The sequence below is a fragment of the Podarcis bocagei genome (assembly GCF_964188305.1).
Source record: "Podarcis bocagei genome assembly, chromosome: 2".
Lineage (NCBI taxonomy): Eukaryota > Metazoa > Chordata > Lepidosauria > Squamata > Lacertidae > Podarcis > Podarcis bocagei.
In genome coordinates this window covers 71,900,567-71,921,118 of record NC_138126.1, presented here as the reverse complement: position 1 = coordinate 71,921,118, position 20,552 = coordinate 71,900,567, and the positions used below count along the sequence as shown (strand labels likewise).

Here is a 20,552-nt window from a genome sequence, read left to right as displayed (position 1 = left end):
TGAAGAATGGTAGTGAAATATACAAGTACACAGGGAAATGAGATCTTGAGAATGACAAACAATTTAGCTAACACTGGAAAAGAAAAGGGAAAAAAAGCTGACATGTTAGGAAACAACCAGTGTTCTGTAAGTTCAATAACTATGGACTGTATCTAAATTTCTCTCCGCCACCCCAATTCATCACCAAAATTTGTTGCAGGGGGTCCCCCTGTCTGGAGATAGTTTTGAAGATGACAGTGGGGAGGAAAAGGGCAAATCCCAATGTGTGAGTGTAAGTCTGTTCCATTCATGCAACAGCAGTGCTAGACACAACCCTTAATACTTTTTGCAGCTATAAACATGTTTAGGAGTACTGAAGTCAGTTGTAGCAATGTAGAACGAAGAAAGCTTGTGGCAAGAAGATGGTTCAGGCCCGCATGAGGCTTAAAGCCTTGACTGAGTATGCTTTCCACTCATTGTTCTTCCACTTCAGAAAAAAATTGAAAAAACTTTGTCGTGACAATGGTTGGTTTATGTATAATTTTCATAACCAGAAAAGTATTATTGTATAACAATGCTCAATAACTAACATGAATCAGAACTCAGGCCAAGGCAAGTCTCCATCATTAAAATGATATAACATTTTGCCTATTATGGGTGGGTTCAGTGTACTCTAGAATGCCTCCCTCTACAACCACAGTGCTAAATCTGCTTTACGTTAGCTGGAAACAGGTGGGAAATCCATACACACTAAAAGTCAGACTAGATAGCATCACAACAATAACCATGGAGTTTAAGCATAAATGGATTGGATCCAGACTTATTTATGAACAGAAGACCAGCTCTGCTGGATCAGGCCAAAGCCCATCAAGTCCAGCATCCTGTTCTCACAGTGGCCAACCAAATGCCTATGGGAAGCTGAAAAGGAGGACCTGCCTGCAGCAGCCCTCTCCCCACGTGCGATTCTCAGCTTCAAGTACTCAAGAGGCATGACGCCTTCACAGGGGGGAATAAAGCCATCATAGTTAGTAGCCACTGATAGCCTTATTATCTATAAATTGGTCTAATCCCTTTTAAAGCCTTCCAAGTTGGCAGCAAAATTCATAGTTTATGCACCGTATAGCGAGGTACAGGATGGACCTGCGTACTAGTGTTATGAGAGAAGATGAAAAACATCTTCATGTCCACTTTCTGTACACTTTGGGTGGAATTCAATGTTGCTCTATGGCGAACTGCTGCCTGCCCGATGGAATGATCAATCAGCCCCGCTCCTTTCCCCAATGTGCTGTTCTAGTTCTCCTGACACCCCCCAGGCCAATTCCAGACGTGTGAGGGGGAGGGGGAGAACTCTCCTGCGCAAGCAAAATCCCTTGTACAGGCTTTGCAATGACAGATTAGGTGAAGACCACCCCATGTTATCTTATACACCTCTATTGTGTCCCACCTTACTTCTCAATGAAAAAGACCAAAATGCTCTAACCTTTCCTTGTAGTTACAGCTTTGACTAGACCCATTGGATCCAGTAGGGCTTAAGTTAGTCCTGATTAGATTTCAATGAGCAATGAGCATATTCAATGGATCCAAATTAAAATCAGGTTTGAGATTTCTACATACTAGGTACAGAAGTCTCCCAAGTCTGCAATGCAGGAAGATGGACTAGATGACACTTGGGGTCCCTTCTAATTCTACAATTCTATCTCAGCTTTTACACCAAAACACCTCTTTTCTAAAGCAAACTGACTCCAAACATCAGAATTTGATCTTGTGTAGCTTAGTTGTGAGCATTAACTACCTACCTAACAAAAGAAAGTGCTTTAGATGAAGAATCTGCTTTTTCTGGATCATGCAGAAAACGCTGGCTTTGTCCAAAATCCAAACTCCGATGTGACAATATGGGATGACTGTCTTCTTCCAGAGGATGATTCATTCTTCCAGCTTGTGGAGAAAGCTGAGCTTCTCCAGATTCACTCTCTTCCTGCCAAGATTTAAAAGCAGGAAACGGCTCTACAAAAGACAATGAAATAAAAAGCAAATGGCACTTAGGTATTATAGGGTCACAAGAAAACCAAGTGTGCATTAAATAGTATGCTTATACACAAAATGAATAGTGAAATGCACTGGAAAGCTACATGTCATAAAGCAAACAAAAAAGAAATAGCCCAATACACCCAAAATACATATACAACAATATTCATGAGTGTATATACAACTTACGCATTTTTCTAAATAGTCAGCATGCATTACTTTAAAAAGTTGTACAATTCTGCACAACAAATTATATACAGTGTGCATTTTAGATAACACAACAAAGCCAGTGTGATGTTTAATCCACTGGCAGCAGATATTTTCTGTAAAAGCAATAAAAGCACACTGAAATAGTTCAAGTGCAACATTAAGTGTGTTGATCCATCTACATGAAGATAATGAATACGATCTTTTACAACTCTTAGGTTGCAATCCTATATATGCTTGACTAAGAGAAAGTCCCATTAAACTCAACAGGGCTTACCTCTAAGTAGACATGCATAGGACTGTACTGTTAGAAAACAAAACAAAATCAACTATGCTTCAGTATATAAAGAGTTCTGACTTCCTTCATGTGTTGATATATAGGATTAGTTCATTAGTCTTAGAGCGATGCTGAAAGAGCATAAATTGTTTTCAAACATGAAAAAAAGAACAGAATAAAATTCCAAATTTGAGGGGGGAAATGATTTGTTGATATGTTTCATAAAACAATTTCTGCTTTAAAGGAACTGAAAGATTAAGTAAGGGATCCCAGGAAATAAAATCCTTGCTAATGTCCCTTAAAAAATTTGTATCTACATCTCTCTTAAGGGCTTTTTAGCTGTCTGCTTAGCTGCTATCAGGATAAGTATAGCCACCATAATTTCCAGTGCAATTCTTCTACTTGAATGCTAAGTTCAAAGAATATGGAATGGTAACACAACAAAGTGCTGATTGACCCACTTGTACCTGCTTCCCACCGAGTACAAAAATGCCTTTAAGGAATCACCGTCTTGAAATAAAAGATGCCGGGTTTAAAAAACACAAACCAAGCATGTCCTCATGTTGTGAGCATATTAAGCTGCCCTATGCAGAGTCAGACCATTGGTTGTCCAGCTAGCAGATTAATAACCACTTGGACTGGTAGCAGCTCTCCAAGGTCTCAAGCAGAGGTATTTCCCAGCCCTGCTGGTTGGAATGCTTTAACTGAACCTGGAACCTGATGCTTGCAAGGCATGTGCCTCTGTAAGTAAGTTATGGCTCTTCAGAAGGCAGCAGGTAAAGGGGTAATTTGAAAGCAACCATAACCATGAAAAAATGTAGATAACTGAATGTATGGCGAGCCATACTTACCCTCCCCTTCTGTCTGCAGATGCATTGTTTTGAAATCAATGAGGGGGAAAGTGATAGGGCATGGTGCTAATAAATGAAAAAATGGCAAAAAATACTGAAGTGAACACATCGCACAGTTAGAACAAACCATACATAACATGTAGGAAGTACAGCACAAGGAAAGTCTTCCAACTGAGTGGGCCAGGTGTGAGCACTCCATTCCCAATGATGTGGGGCAGTTGAAGGTGCCCAGCACCACTCAAGATTAGGCCCTTTATTAATTAAAAGCCTTTCCAGAAGGGTTGGATCAGAGGTGACAAACAAAAAGCCACATGCTTTCCCATGTTTTAGCAAAACACGTTTTTAAAGGAAGAGGATTTCCACACAAGACAGTTTTTGCTCATATTTTTAAAGACAGTAATAGCAATTCAAAATGCAGGGAAATAATTAAATTATTTGTGCACTCAATACATGCATTTGTTTAATTAGAATGATAAATGTTAATACTAGTTGAAGCAGATTTTTTAATCACAACATACTAAGCAGACCTCACTCTGCAAACCAATGAAGTAGACCAGGATCCCACGGGCTTACACAGGAAATCCAACTAGTCTAACATAAAAAGTTTAGCATACTAGAATTCTAATTGATTTCGAGAGAACAGAGAATGACCAGATTTAGTCCAGGGTCCAAAGGACCATGCAAGACCTTCCAAGAGCACAAAGGAGGTACAGAGTACAGCAGAAAACATAAGAAGAAATCCTACTTGCAACATGTTTTCTTCTAAAAGCAACCTGAGAAGCTGACATTCCTACCATAACAAAGGACTGTTGTTGCTTTTAAAGCAGATATTTGGGCACAAAGTACACTTCTTATGCTTAGATTCAGGAAAAAAATGGGGATGGAAGCTATCACCTATGTAGGAAGTAATTCTATGTTGGGATTAATATTGGTACACATCCACACACTAGCTCAGCTACATGGTTTGGTATGTGTGCCTTCCTCCAATATTCCTGGCTTTCAGCATAAAGTTTCCCCTTACATCCAGACTAGCAAACAACCATTTGTGTTTGTTCTGCAAATTAGGATCAAACGCTAATTTATTGGACAAGTGCAAATCACAGTTTTCCATATGGTTTGCTGAAAACAATGAAGTCCTTAATTACTCTAAATGTAGTTGGAGAAGGTAGATGAGGGAGTGCAAAAGTCAGACTCCTTCCAGAGTCATTCTCATTGTGCCAAATTATGGCTTGGTGTTACATCTGATGCAATAGCATTCATACTTTTTATAATACAAAAAAAATAACCGAAGACTGAAAGTTTCATGTCTGTGTTCCTGGTGTCCAGGTATTCACCTTTCCCGTTCTATAAGAAACTCCCAACAATTTTTATTTACTCATTAGTGTAAAAAGAATAGCCCAAAATGCCTGATACTACACAAGAACACCAGGTTGATTTTTAAATTATACACAAAACAATATCTATACCTCAAATTGATATTAATATTGAGGTTAGTTGAATTACGAGTATTCAAATTTGTTATACAACAGGGCAGTACTTGCTTCATAAGTAAGCACTAACACTACATGCCACTGTATATCATTTAGGGCTGCACTTTGTACCAAAGTTAAAAACTGTGGCTACGAAGCCTTCTGGTTTGGCCATTATATGGCCTACATGCTCCTTTCTTGTAGGAAAAGAAAGAGGAGAGGTGTGAATTCTGCTTGGCCAAGGCACTCAAGGCACCTCAGGAGCACAGCATTCAAGGAAGCTTCCACTCATTTCCCACAGTATCGGAGGGCAAGGAGTATGGCCGCTCTGGCTGCTGCTTGGGCTCAGGTGTTCTAGGAATCTCATATGCACAGTGATCTGGGAAACTGCTCCCATTTCTGCTGCTGTGTTCAGGAGAGCTCAGGGTTGTGCTCAGGTCCTGCTTGTGGGCTGCACAGAGGCACCTGGATGGCTACTGGGATTACAAGATGCTGAACTCGAAGGGCTTCTGGTCTGGTCCAGCAGGACTTTTCTTATGTTCTTAGGCTCCATGGCAATAAATGATGGCGGGAAGGTGGTGGGGTGATTGCTGATTTGACCCTGTGAGCTTGGCACAGACAACCTTCAGTCTTTGTCCCAATCCTTGACCTGAAGAGGCATGAAGGATTCACTGCACAATTTCTAGGATGATCCCCGCCTACCTTGTAGCTTAAAGATTTAGTAGTGGATTCGCCAGAGGGTTACAGTATACTTGCCATGCCAGCTATATACGGAGTTCTCTACAAGACAGATACTCTAAAAAGGTGACTCACTGGAAGCACACACAGGTTGTACAGGAATGTTAAAAGCATATGAATACTTTTTAAGGGCTTGAATAAGCATTAGGTTGCTTTGCTTTCGGTTATATTTAGGATAAACTGAGTGGCAGCCTCAACGTAACTATCATTCTTGCCATCTATTTTCTCTTCACACTTATTCCAACAGCTACTAGTTCATTTCTTAAAATGCTATGAAATCATCCAAAAGTTAATGGAAAACAAATGCAAGCTTCTGAAAAGTTTCAGAATTACTCTGTTCTTCAAAAGTATCAAAGGATTCAGAATTACCTTCCCATATGTCACCACCATTCACATTCTTCAAATCAAGATGTGGTACAGGGACACACAATGTGGCTTCGGGAGCATTGTTATTTCTGTTTTTCAGTTCTTCCAACTCATTTTTGACACTTGGATCACAAACTTTGCTAATAAAACCCTGTAAATAAACATCACAGTTATTCTAATCACTCTACAGTGGAGTTAACAAGTTTCAGTCTCCAGCAAAAAAACAAACCAACAACAACAACCAAAAATTAAAAAAACCCTCTGAATTAATTTCACAGTGTTTTTCTGTCTAGAAGATCTATGAATGTGAATATAACTAAACATTATGCCAATGAACTCCACACATAAGCAAACACTCTCTCCCTCCCCCCCCCCACAAGCAACCACTCTGGCACAAAGGAAACACAAGACTCTTAGGGAGAGTGCACATTTAAGTAAGCAAGCATGTTTAACATTAAGGCCTAGCTTTACAAGGAGAAATAAAGAAGCAACTTCTTACCAGAATCACGTGTGAAGTCATTTTGTCGCCATCATCAAATGATGTACAATCTTGCCTATAAACAGAGTCTTATTATTGTTTGAGCAGATTATTACTTCAAAGCATCTGTGAAGACAATTTATTCTTTTATACCACACATATAGGCTCAATTCAGACATCACACTAAACCATGGTTTGTGCCAATCATGATTCAGAACCCCAATGAACAGTTTAAGCTTCCAAACAATCAAGCAAACGATCATTTAGAGATACTTGTCTGCTTTCGTTTTTCATCTGCCCAACACTCTCATCTCTAGATGTAGTAGCCTTGGAAGGTGGATCAATAGCAGTAGCCACAGCTATTGTTCGTCAATTCAGAGGTCATGCGAAATCATAATTAGCAAAAACCATGGTTTGGAAACCCACTAAAAATGGCTTTCAGTTCTAGTTTGTCAACTGATTGCAAACCATGGTTTGTCAATTCAGACATCATGCGAAACCATAGTTAAACTTCCTTAACCATGATTTATCTGAATTGAGCCAGAATGTATAGCAGGAAATTGGCTAGAGGAGACATTTGGGGTCAGAGCCACAAGACCTTCTGATACATTAATAACTGCAAGTACAAGAACTGAGTTAACAGAAAGGCGAAAGGTTGCTAGGCCAGATAATAGGCTTAAATTAAGTTATTATTAACTTGACTGGCTTTCCCATTTCCCTACTCTAATAAGACAATTAATAATCACAAAAACCTGGACACCTAAGCAGTCCACATAAAATAGAAAATAAGGGTGCTGGTAGTATCAACACTGTTTTTAAAAGCAAATGACTTTAAAGTCTAAACTTGGATAAAATAAGTGCCAATTTTTCTCCATTGTTCTGACAACAAATAGAAATACTCATGCCAGTCAAATCACTTCTGGATGATGACTCAATTTTTTAAATTTTTTTATCTGAACAAAAATTATTCAGCATTCACAAAGCTGATATTAGAAATGCAAACTGTCACATCCCCCCCCCCAATATTCTCATTTATACTAAAATACATACTTATCTCCAACAGGCTCTTTCGCGTCTTCTGTTCCATCACATGGCTGCAATAATATGCCTGCTTCCTATTTAGGAAAAAACACAGACTTCAGCATGATACTTCAGACTGAAACATCCACATCTTATTTTTAAAAAATAAAAATAAACCAAACTTAAGGTTTTATGTGTGGTCGACCCAAATATACATTCAGTTTCTTAACTTTGTACAAATGTGGCCAAACCACAATTAGAAAACATTAATATAACACAAATAGACTGTTCGTTTTTAGCCCTCTTCGTATATCTAGAAAACAGATTTTTTCATAAGGGGCTACTGACACATATTAATTGCAGATTTGAGGCCCAGAGATCTGAACAAAACAATAATGACAAACATGATGAGGACTTGTCCTCAGCTTATGTAAAATGACTCATCAGTTGGACACACTAAAAGGTACAATTAATCCTTGTTACTAAATAAAGCAGCGACAAGGATAAAATGAGATGCTTGCTGCTGGCAGTAAGCACTCATACTATGCAAAGCAACAACAGAGGAACACATACTTTTACTCATTAGTAACAATATCAGATTTATAGATGTGAATTTTACTGACAACACTTATTTCTGATATAATGCATTTTGAGCTCCCTAATCCTAATCCCAACTACATATAACAAATTGGAAACTGCTGAGAGTCATGAACTATTTCTTTTTCAGAGGTGTAGCTAGAACTGCCAGTAGCCTAAACTAAACTTGTCACAGCTTCTTCAGTCCCTGTTGACATTTTGAAAAGTGATTAAGGAATTCATACATCCTACCAAATTCAGCGCCAAGCAGCTGTCCAGATTGCTAATGCAGCCTCCCAACTGCACCCCTCAAATCCCTCCAAAGGGACTGAGCAGGCTTCAGGCTGTTTACATCTAAATGATCTTCCTCTTTTGACTCTTAATTTTATTTCTCTCCTTTTCCTCTGCTATGTCCCTTGTGTCAGTATCTAAACTTCAAGTCCCTTTTGGCAAGAACCTATCTTCTCCTTTGTGAGGTTTCATATACATTGATGACACAAAAACAACTCGATATAATTTGTTTCCCACTATTTTTGTGGGTTCTGGACTATCTATGTGGAACTTATGCCCAGTGCCGAGATCGTACATTGATTCAGTTTGTGAGTATTCCTTGTGAAGGTGCTAACTGTGCAATATTATGAGCTCAATTTAATAATATATGGGGGGTCGAGAGAGAGCTTAAAGAATCTGGAGAGAAACATTCTGTTACACAGAGCACTATTTGGGCTTTATTGTTTCAAACAAACCATACTTATAATTTACAAATTTGTTGAATTTGGATGACAGCCAAAGCTTCTCCTCTTCATGGTCATGTTGAAAGAGAGGGAGTGGGGTTGTGAGATCCCAAGGGAAGGCTACATTTGTTCCTGTCACAATAATTATGGTTGTCCAAATATTGTATAACCTTGATGTGGGAAATTAACTTTCAAATATTTCAAAATACAGTACATTTGCAACTATTTGGTACAAGAGTGCAATCATTTTGCCAACCACAGCGAAACACTACAGAACAAAGCTTCCAAATCCTATTTGCTTTTCACTTGCCTCAGTTTCCACCATTTTCTGCAACAAGTGAAAAGGTGAAAAATATTTGTGAATATACACTGCAAATGAGCAAATGAAAGGAGCTGAGAAGCTTGTTTCATGCCAAGTTTCCATTTTTTGAAGTTCATGAAGTGTAGTGGAAATACACCAGAAGATCCATGGTATTTTGAGGAGACATGGTTGGCCTGGCACAATTAATAATAATAATAATAATAATAATAATAATAATAATTTATTATTTATACCCCGCCCATCTGGCTGGGCCTCCCCAGCCACTCTGGGCGGCTTCCATAAAAACCAAAAATACAATAAAATATCACACGTTAAAAACTTCCCTGAACAGGGCTGCCTTAAGATGTCTCCTGAATGTCAAGTAGTTGTTTATCGCTTTGACATCTGCTGGAAGGGCGTTCCACAGGGCGGGCACCACTACCGAGAAGGCCCTCTGCCTGGTTCCCTGTAGCTTTGCTTCTCGCAATGAGGGAACCGCCAGAAGGCCCTCGGCGCTGGACCTCAGTGTCCGGGCAGAATGATGGGGGTGGAGACGCTCCTTCAGGTATACTGGACCGAGGCCGTTTAGGGCTTTAAAGGTCAGCACCAACACTTTGAATTGTGCTCGGAAACGTACTGGGAGCCAATGCAGGTCTTTCAAGACCGGTGTTATATGGTCTCGGCGGCCACTCCCAGTCACCAGTCTAGCTGCCGCATTCTGGATTAGCTGTAGTTTCCGAGTTACCTTCAAAGGTAGCCCCACATAGAGCTCATTGCAGTGGTCCAAGCAAGAGATAACTAGAGCATGCACCACTCTGGCGAGGCAGTTTGCAGGCAGGTAGGGTCTCAGCCTACGTACCAGATGGAGCTGGTAAACAGCTGCCCTGGACACAGATTTGACCTGTGCCTCCATGGACAGCTGTGAGTCCAAAATGACTCCCAGGCTGCGCACCTGGTCCTTCAGGTGCACAGTTACCCCATTCAGGACCAGGGAATCCTCCACACCTGCCCGCCTCCTGTCCCCCAAAAACAGTACTTCTGTCTTGTCAGGATTCAACCTCAATCTGTTAGCCGCCATCCATCCTCCAACCGCCTCCAGACACTCACACAGGACCTTCACCGCCTTCATGTCATCATAGAGGCTACCAGAGAACAGGCACTCTCTATTTCTCGTAGCCTCTAGGCTGGTAGCAGGTGACGTTATTGCTGAATCATGCTGACTTGTCTTCTTTCCCAGGCTGAAGTGCTAATGTGGGGAGCATCCCTTGATTAGAGATGATACAGCTGTGGTACTTCAAAAGGACCTCAGAGTTAATTTCATTGCTTAGCTGTTGGTTTGTCTGATGGCACATACCCAGACCATAAGACCCATGGTGCTAGGTCTGGATAGTTAAACAATCGCACCTCATGCCACGTGACTTAGGACAGATAGGCTAAAAACCCTGAAGTTTGAAGTAGTGAGCTTTGGCGCAAACCTGAAAGCCTTCATGACCCATCGACTAGCTTGTGGTCTCTCCGCTGCTTTGGAGCTCTAAGCAGATGAATGGGGGTGTTATCTGCTTGCTTGTTTTGCCATTAACTCTTATGAATAAATTGCCATAAATCTTAGACTTCCTCACAATCCGTGTTTACTTCTGAAAACCCTGAAAAAGAAACCCCTTGCACTTGGCAAAGCATGAAGCTTTAAGTAAAATTTGGCAGGGGGTTGGACTCGATGGCCCTTGTGGTCTCTTCCAACTCTATGATTCTATGATTCTATGATTCCAAGAAATAAACTGGAGAAACTAGGGAAATAAAATCGAGTGCTTCTACTGTACTGCTGCCGCAAGAACCCTGGTTAGTAGATGGGATATCAAAACTGCAAGTTACAAACAAAAACAAATAAAATAGCTTCTTGGGATGGAGTTGAACAAAATATAGGTTCAGGACACCTACTTTTTCCAATGTTACTAAAAAACATGTGCAGTAGAGTTCTATGCACATTTACTAAGAAGCAAATTCCACAGGATATTGTGATATAAGATGCACAAAACATACTTCTGTGCTACATTACCTGATAATTTTCCTTTTCCTCAGACACAGGCTGCATAACTTCATTGTCTAAATTAGTGCAATCCACAGCTTCAGAGCAGTCACCAAGATTCTCACCATCTTTAGTAATATTATTTTCAGTATCATCCCTAATATCAAAACAAATATATATACACTTCTTTAAAAATGCTGCAATTATTAGAAGTTAAAAAATAATAATGCTGGGAAAATCCTGGAGTACAATTACCGTATTTTTCGCTCTATAACATGCACCTGACCATAACACGCACATCATTTTTAGGGGAGGAAAACAAGGGGAAAAAACATTCTGAATGAAAAAGTGGATGTATCATTTTTGTGCTTCATGCTGTGGCCACAGACATGTGATCTGATGGTGAATTTGGGGTGACCCAATGCAAAGATCCTGAGGATCCATGTGGATCCATGCTTTTTAACCACATTTTTGCACCATTGCAGCCCCAGGCAACAGTGGGTGCGTGATTTTGGGGGGGCAGGCTGTAGCCATGGACATGCTATGTGATCTGATGGTGAATTTGGGGTGACCCAATGCAAAGATCCTGAGGATCCATGTGGATCCATGCTTTTTAACCACATTTTTGCACCATTGCAGCCCCAGGCAACAGTGGGTGCATGGTTTTTGGGGGGCAGGCTATAGCTATGGACATGCTATGTGATCTGATGGTGAATTTGGGCTGACCCAATGCAAAGATCTTGAGGATCCATGTGGATCCATGCTTTGTAACCACATTTTAAGTGGGGAGGGAAGGAAAAAAACGGAAGGGACAAGGAGCACGAGAGGGGTGTGCAGAGAAGCAGCTGGCTAAGAATGCAAGAGTGGGGTATAACGGGAGGGAGGAAAGGAAGGCAAAAGTTTCCCCCCACCCACCCACGCCAGCCAGCTCTCTCTCTCTCTCTCTCTCCCACTTGCATGTTTTCCGGCTGGAGCACGGAGAGGAATTAGAAGGAAGGACACTCTGCTTTCCCCTCTTCTTGCCTGGAGGGGCTTTCCCTGCTCTTTGTTCTGTTTGAGCAAACACAGCAACGAAACAGAGGAGGGTGGGCAGTAAGACCCTGAGGCAGAATGCAGGAAAGCAGCCGCTTCCTCTTTTCAGGTTTCCCTTCTCAGAGATGCGCAATTTGATTTTTGCCTCCACTCGCGCCAGTCGGCTCCAGGGACCACACATTCGCTCAATAACACGCACAGACATTTCCCCTTCCTTTTTATGAGAAAAAATCTGCGTGTTATAGAGAGAAAAATACGGTAGGTTAGAAGACGTTCACAAGTCAAACTGCTTTCAGAAAAGAAAAAAGGGGTTATTTAAAGGATCATTGATATATCTAAATTGTCTCCTCTGGCACAATTCTTAATTTACTATTAGTTACAGGTAGTGATTTTTTTCTTTAAAAATGCTTAGGGCTACTCTCATTTTGACTCAAGAAAATCACCATTTTATAGTTCAAATTGAGAAAAATAAATACAGTAAATGGACAAAAGTACGAACATTCACAAACTATTTAGAGGTATGTGTACCCCTGCATCCCCCCACAAAAAAGCACCGGTTGCAGGTATTGCTCTTGGGGAAAACCTGTATTGCTCCTGTCAAGTACACGCACAGACAGCAGATAATGGAATAAGCTTCCAGGGCTGCCTTCACACAGTAATAAAGGAAATTCAACTACTAAGTTGTTCGGATCAGCAGTGGCAATACTTATAACACAGAGCTTAGTTACACAAAAGGCCAAAATATTGCTCTGCCACGTAACAGTTGTATTTTTATTTACTAACTTACTGCCAGTTTATATAACATGATGATGTTATAAAAAAAAATAGTAACATATAACAGTAAAATATAATCCAGTGGTAAAATGTCAGCTTACTGGTTGTTAGATCCTTCATCCCCCTTAATATTTGCTTCTTGGCACACCATTTGGTGGTGGTGTAAATTCTTGAGATCTTGATCTATGCTGCTCTGCAGATCAAAGAGATGTTGTTCCACAGCTGCTCTAATTGTTCTTTCCAAGATGCTTTTAAAAAAAAGAAGTTATGTTTTAGTAGCAATCTAATTTATCCACATAGTATATTCTCATTTCCCAATTCTGTACCAGGCAGGCAGAGCACAAAAAAAGCAGACTTGAAAACCGGAGTGCTCAGCACTCATGTGCGTGTGAGCACGCACACAGTCACATCTTTCAATTCACTATAATCAATTTACTTAAAACTGTATTGTATTAACTTTTTGCAAGACAACTCATCTAAAGAGCTTGGGCAATTAACAAACACAGCTATCAAACAGTACATCCAAAATATATTCTCAACAGATTATTCATTAGATTGTCAAGAGGATATTTACCACCACATTGTGGTGTCATTTGGGTATTTTAAGTCATATGAAAACCTACTCTACTATACATTAAGAAGGTAGTATAACTCACATAAACTAAGTCTCTTATCCAATAGGTTGGTTTCTAGCTTTCTGGCCGGCTGGGCTTTCTATAATGCATAGACTCCTGCTTAAGGTTCTATTGTTTCAGGACTTTCCTGATTAACACTGGTTAGGTTTCCTAACGCAGATTATTATTAATAATAATAATAATAATAATAATAATAATAATAATAATAATAATTATTATTATTATTATTATTATTATTATTATTATTATTATTATTATTATTATTACCCCTCCCCAGCCAAGGCCGGGCTCAGGGCGGCTAACAAGCAATAATAAAAACAAGCCGAATGAATACAACTTAAAAACAAGATTAAAATACAACATTAAAATACTGAAACAATAAAATATTAAAATGCAGCCTCATCACAGGAGGAGAAAGGAAAAAGGAAAAAGAAAGAGGGGGAGGGAATCAAATTGGCTCCAAGCCAAAGGCCAGGTGGAACAACTCTGTCTTACAGGCCCTGCGGAAAGAAATCAGATCCTGCAGGGCCATGGTCTCATGAGGCAGAGCATTCCACCAGGTTGGAGCCAGTGTTGAAAAGGCCCTGGCTCTGGTTGAAGCTAATCTAACTTCCTTATGGGCCGGGACCACTAGGGTGTTGCTATTTATGGACCCTGAGGCTCTCCGTGGGGCATCCCGGGAGAGGCGGCCCCGTAGGTACGAGGGTCCTAGGCCATGATGAGAGGTGGGTGTCAATTTTAATATGGACATCTGCCTACTTATGTTTTTTATTCTAAAACTGTCAGCTACATCTGACCCAATAATGCTACTTGTAAAATTAGCAACATGGACTCAAGTTCACTCAAAATACACCTGTTGCCACAAACCACCTTGGTCGTTGGGCTCAGGTGTTGTTATGTCATGAAATCTCTTGAGGGCTCAGAGTAAAGGTATCAGCAACATAACAGTGCAGTTAGCGTGGAACTGAATGGTCAATTAGGTAGGAAGAAATATTTCGAAATGGTACAGAGAGAGTCAACACTGGCAAAATAAGAGAAAACAGAGGCAAGAGTGCTCAGAAGAGAAGTAAGGAGCAGACGCAGGATGGCACAGCTGAAGCTGGAAACCTAGGCTGAGAAATAAGCACATGAAGTATTGTGGCATATAGAGGCTTAAAAGAAAAAGGTGCAATAGAGTAAGAAAAAAGGAAAATTGGAGGGGGAAATAACTCAAAGGTTATGGACTGTTAGAAAAGGTAGTGAATAAGTAGGGTTATCTGGAGTATCAAGAAATATGGAGGGGGGATTTAATATATGGACTTTAAGTAGCCATTCAATTCTTAGCTAGAGGTGTCTCTTTATACTGAATAAACTAATGCACAAACAGTGCAACGCTTCCATAACAGAACACAGTCCAATTAAGAGTATTTTCGATTCCTTTGGGGAATTTATACTTACTCTGCAGAGGCTGGCAAGATGCTTAAGGGAGAGAGATGAGCACTGAAATGAAAGAGAAATAATGGTCTCCCTTTGCCATGTAACATTTCAACATCAAACAGGAGTTCTGGATTAAACCTAATGGCGTTTTTCAGAATTGTACATATTCTATCTTTAAAAAATATAAATCAGGTGTCACCAACCTTTTTGGGCCCATGGTCACATTTGGAGTGCGCTAAGGTCACCACCCCCTCTGGCTGCTTGTCTGCCTCCTTCTCCCAGCCAGAAAGAAAGTGCACACTTTGCTTGTCCATAAGGTTTGGGTAAAGGTCAGAATTAAAATGCATCCCTCTTGAATTTGTCTGATTTTACACGGGGTCTACAAGTCCAGAGCTTGCCAGCACCACAAAAACATTTACTGAAGATACAGATACTCATGGATCTTCATGGGTTTAACATAGGTTGACAACAGTGCTATCAAAACCTCACAGAACAAATCTATAGACAGAGAGCTGACCTATGATTTGATGGTCTTTAAGGGGTTTTCTCGTAAAAATTAAGAGGCTTAATTAAGAATGTAGAGTTTTGTTCTTCATTTTTAAGTAGACTGATATAAAGCAGACCTCCCAGACTAAGATAGGAATCAGAACATAATTATTTCTGGGATATTTATACCATGCCTTTTCCCCTGACGGGACTCAGTGATCGTTTTCTTGGCAAAATCTTAGATTGTGATGGGAATATAAAATGGCATGAAGGGCCCAATCCATTTAGTGCATGGTAGAAATATACGTCAACAACATCACCACCACCACAATCTTTTATACCTCATGCCTACATTGGGGGGTGGGGAGGAGATATAGTGACAGTCTCAGCCTTTGATGACTTGGGAGTTCCACAACAACCATGCAACTCAATCCCCTAATACAGGGGTTCTAAAAATGTGGCCTAATATATGGTGAGGTGAATTGATGCAACCAATTAAATGGTAGCAGGATACTAGATCAAAGTCATTAAGACTGTCCATATGGCAGCAATCCCAGCTAAGTCACTTAGGTATTAGCAATTCTAGCCAGGTCACATTCAGATCATTGGTCTCACAACTATCTTTATACTGGCTGGCCATGTGCCAGTATTTCTAGGGGGAGAAAGTTCGCATTGATGTAACCACAAATTGTACTTCTAGTCCTCAAAATTATCTCCATAGTTAAGATTGCAATAAGGCAGGCATCCCCAAACCTGGCCCTCCAGCTGTTTTGGGACTACAACTCCCATCATCCCTGACCACTGATCCTGTTAGCTAGGGGTGATGGGAGTTGTAGTCCCAAAACAGCTGGAGGGCCAAGTTCGGGGATGCCTGCAATAAGGCATCATCTGATGTCTCTCAAAGGAGATGAGCTGCTACTTGTCAGAAGGTTCAGTGACCAAGGACCCCACCCCCAGCTTACAAACAAATACTGTACAGCTGATAAAGCATTCCAGTGTCGAGTCACTTTAATTCCCTTGGCATAATAGGGTCCATGTTTTGTAACCCTGTCTCATTGTTTAACCATTGTGTCCATGCTATAATAAATAGTTCAAGTCACTACCTTCCACACATTCACCTACCTGTGGTTTTACTTTGGTTTTATTTTAAGGCTGGTTTTGTTTGACGGTGATCTGTAATTGTATGTGATCTATGCATATTGTCATCAGATCTTGTTTGATAACGCTATTTTGCAGAATTTTGTATAACATCTCTTTTAAAATTATTTTTTTTTTAATAATAAAGAGTTGGTGTGCTATCCACACTAACTGTCTTCATTCACTATACAAAGAATGAATTCGTTTTCTGAGGGTGCGTTCTTATGTAACCACCATGGTATCATCCATATGAGAGGGAGGTAGGCTCAGGGCAACCCCAAAGACGTGCAGAAAAATAAAAGATCTTTAAAAAAGAACTAAAGAGGGGGGTATCAAAAACAGCAAAACAAGAATGAAAATCTAGTGAGAATGGAATGGTAATTGATTGCTGTCGGAAGTGGGGGGCATGGCATGCGTGAAGGGCATTCTATGGTGCAATATTTTGTCGCAGGTCACACTTGTTAGGTTGTGCTACCTAGCAGTGACAGGAGGCAGAATCTTAAAAAATGGCATTTTGTCATATTTACGATTTAAGTCCAGAGGGAGCTTGGACATGGGACAATTTTGCTGGATAGAACCCTCGACAATTGGTGGAGGGGGTATGTTACCAGAGGACTTGAAGAGCATGTCTTAGCTGTTGTGTCTTTAATAAATGAGATAATTAGTAAAATTCAGGAGTGTAATGCATAAATGTTTAGAGCTTAGGTTCCATCTCTCCCTGCACCTCCTAACTATAAATCCTATGAATGTTTTCTTATGAAGAAGTCAGTCCCACTGAATTTAATAGAGCTTACTTTCATGTAGGTATACAAAAAACTGCTGCCTTAGTTTGTGGAATAGCTGCAACTTAAGAAGCATTATAACTGAAATGAAAAGGAAGGTGGAAAATATGCTGTTAACAAAGATATTAATACTCTTAAAAATGCAACTCTTTGGGACATTATCTATAAAGGATGGATCCAGAATGTGAAAAATATGGTTTTATCATGAATCTTGAATACAGGATATATAAAGGGGGGGGGGAGTACACATATATAGCTTTTCCAAACTTTGTGGGCAGAAAGCTTCACTGAACTTGAAAACCCAAATGTGAAATGCTGGCACATGCCAGAATAGTTAAGAAGGCAAAAGTCCTTCACTTTTGTAATAAAAATTTATTAGACAGGGAAATTAAAAGTATGTATATTATGCACTAGATGGATGTGGGTGGCGCTGTGGGTTAAACCACTGAGCCTAGGACTTGCCGATCGGAAGGTCGGCAGTTCGAATCCCCGCGACAGGGTGAGCTCCCGTTGTTCTGTCCCTGCTTCTGCCAACCTAGCAGTTCGAAAGCACATCAAAGTGCAAGTAGATAAAAAGGTACCGCTCCGGTGCGAAGGTAAACAGCATTTCTGTGCGCTGCTCTGGTTCGCCAGAAGCGGCTTTGTCATGCTGGCCACATGACCCGGAAACTGTCTGTGGACAAACGCCAGCTCCCTCGGCCTGTAAAGCGAGATGAGCGCCACAACCCCAGAGTTGTCCGCAACTGGACCTAACAATCAGGGGTCCCTTTACCTATATTATGCACTAAAACCCACACTTTCACAACATTTGTTGTTTTCAACCAGAAAAGGTGAAAGTTACATAAATATTTAAACTTTTAATAAAAGGGCAGAAGGCTGAAACCTCAGTGTACTGCTCTCTCTAAGCCACTAGAAACCAGATTTTCACAAGGGCTTGTAAAAGGCAGCAATTCTGAATGTTCTCTTCCAATCTCTCCAAACTGGAGTCTTTAGAAAGCTGATAGGAAAAAAAGAATTAGCGATTACCTTCAAGAGTTTGAGATGGGTGGCAAAGGGAGGCTTAAAGTCTTTTGGGGAAAGCTGTGGTCAGCCCTAAGCATATGACAGTGCACAATGGGGCTCACCCAGGGATTACTATATGAAAGCATTATCAAGTCAGTAACTTAACAGCAGCTACCTAATCAGCTCTTTGCAGTATTTATATTGGAACAAATAATATGGATCATTTTCTACTCTATTCCCAACAAAGTGGCTGGAAATATCAGTGACTGCTCCTTCTTCCCAATTTATAACATATCAGTGAGTTATGTATAAAGTACTTCTTACACATGGTAAGATACTTACAATTTCTCCATATTTGGAGTGGGGGTGGGTCAAGAGGAGGCAGAAAATAGTTGATCCTGAGCTTGATATTTGCTTTAAAAATAAACTATTTTTAAAGTAAATTATTTGCGTTCTATTTCCTGGAGTTTTACAAGTTATTGTTATTGTGACTAAAGCCAAAACTCAGTGTTTTTGTTTCACATCACAATACTACTCTATGCTACTTATCTTGTTACTAAGCTAACCTATTCTGCTTTTGCTAACCAGCTGTTTATTTCAGAACTGGTACATTTAGAGTAGCTAATATAACATTTCATTTTTTGTACATTTAATATGAACAAACACTTAAAACCACAAAATGCTTTAGTTTAATGCCATTTTTTCTCTCAGCTGATTACACTGTGTGCTTAGTTACCACCAATGGTATTAGTAACTGATGAGCTACAGGACAGTAATTCCTGATGGCAAAATGTGAGGGAAATTAAAAGAAGTTATAAATGAAAAACAATTAAAAATATGCTCCAGCCAACATTAAACAGTATACCATTTATTAAGTAGATTACTATATAGCATATTTCAAATGCTATATATACTACACCTTTCATTTAAGCCAAAAATTCCAAGAAGCACAGAGAAAACAAAAAGGGAATTATAATGAAGAACAATCCTTATTTGTAGGAATTCAAATTTGGGTTCTGAAACATCAAATCACAATAGGCATGCTGCTAGACTAATCAACACCAGAACCAAAATATTCTACAATTTTCCTCTTCCTATTACATTTTCTTCTTTCTCACCCCCAGCACCTCTACTTATGCAATGCAGTGAAGATTCTCAGAAAAACAAGTGTATTGAAACAGCACTATTTCAAAGACTAAGGAATCCTATTACTAGTTCAAAGTCCCTCTAATCAGTTTAGCAGGATTTGATAAGATGCTACGCAGCACATAAATGTATTATGTATCCTATCAGTGCCCCTCCAAACATTTGTATTTCAAACAGCAGCATCATTTTGGTTGACTGCTGATGAAGAATGACGCAGCAAGATACCAGCATAAACATTTTAAGGGCAAAGCACTTTGGATTTTCTTAAGCACTGTCATTTTTAGTAACAAAAATAAGCAATTAGGAAAATATTCACAAGCTTACTTTATATAGCTTATTATTGCATGCAAATTGTTTTATAGTGCAGTGTATGCCTTCTAAAAAGTTAAGTCAGTCTTATCAAACTATCATTTTAAGTTGATTTACCTGTGCAGTAGAACTTTGTAAGCCATTCTGATTATTTTTGCTATTCCAAATGAGCATTTCATGTAAAAACACTTCATTTGAAAAACTATACAGTATGGCAATGTCTGTTGACTATCCATTCTGCTTGCTTGATCTCAATAGCTGCCTGTAAGATGGCACTATTGGAGTGCTGCACTAAGCCCTGCAGTCTACATAGAAATAGACTGCAACATGAGGTCACTACTGACAATAAGCTGCCCAATCAACATTTTAGCTCTAGTATGCTTTTCATTCTATTACTTCTTGGTGCAAGATGGTGGATCGTAAGTACTTTTGACCAGATTAGCACCCACTTCCTCAGTATGATCGACACATTGAAAAGAAACCAGAGAATATTCAGAGGAAATAATATGATATGGGATATATATATGAACCAATAGATAAAAAGAAAAAAGAAAAACACTGAGTGGAGTTATCCTAATTTCAGCTTTTCTCCACCATGTTTATTAAAGAGTCCTTGATGATATAGCTACAAAGAATAATGGGAGAACTAACAATATGCTCAAATTGCAAGAGAGCTAGCTGAAGTAGTTAACAGGAGAAAAGCTCTTAAAAGTTAGCAGCAGTGGGCTATGAAACATGTTTATCAGAACAAATACTCCAGCTGTTTTAGAGGAGGATGAGCACCTATTC

The 20,552-nt window shown here is 39.8% G+C and overlaps 1 protein-coding gene across 7 annotated transcripts in view; it reads right to left on the bottom strand.

Annotated features, from left to right (window-relative positions):
• FAM13B (family with sequence similarity 13 member B) overlaps positions 1–20,552 on the bottom strand; it is a 56,985-nt gene that overhangs the window by 13,478 nt on the left and 22,955 nt on the right. For 5 of the 7 annotated variants that reach the window (XM_081185498.1, XM_081185494.1, XM_081185495.1 and 2 more), the window contains exons 8-15: positions 14,923–14,964; positions 12,952–13,098; positions 11,075–11,201; positions 7,441–7,505; positions 6,412–6,466; positions 5,916–6,063; positions 3,340–3,405; positions 1,776–1,983 (exon numbers count right to left, since the gene is read on the bottom strand). In XM_081185498.1, coding sequence (XP_081041624.1) covers positions 1,776–1,983; positions 3,340–3,405; positions 5,916–6,063; positions 6,412–6,466; positions 7,441–7,505; positions 11,075–11,201; positions 12,952–13,098; positions 14,923–14,964 — 858 coding nt within the window. The remainder of the gene's footprint in view (positions 1–1,775; positions 1,984–3,339; positions 3,406–5,915; positions 6,064–6,411; positions 6,467–7,440; positions 7,506–11,074; positions 11,202–12,951; positions 13,099–14,922; positions 14,965–20,552) is intronic. The other 2 variants (XM_081185497.1, XM_081185500.1) reach the window with 2 other exon arrangements.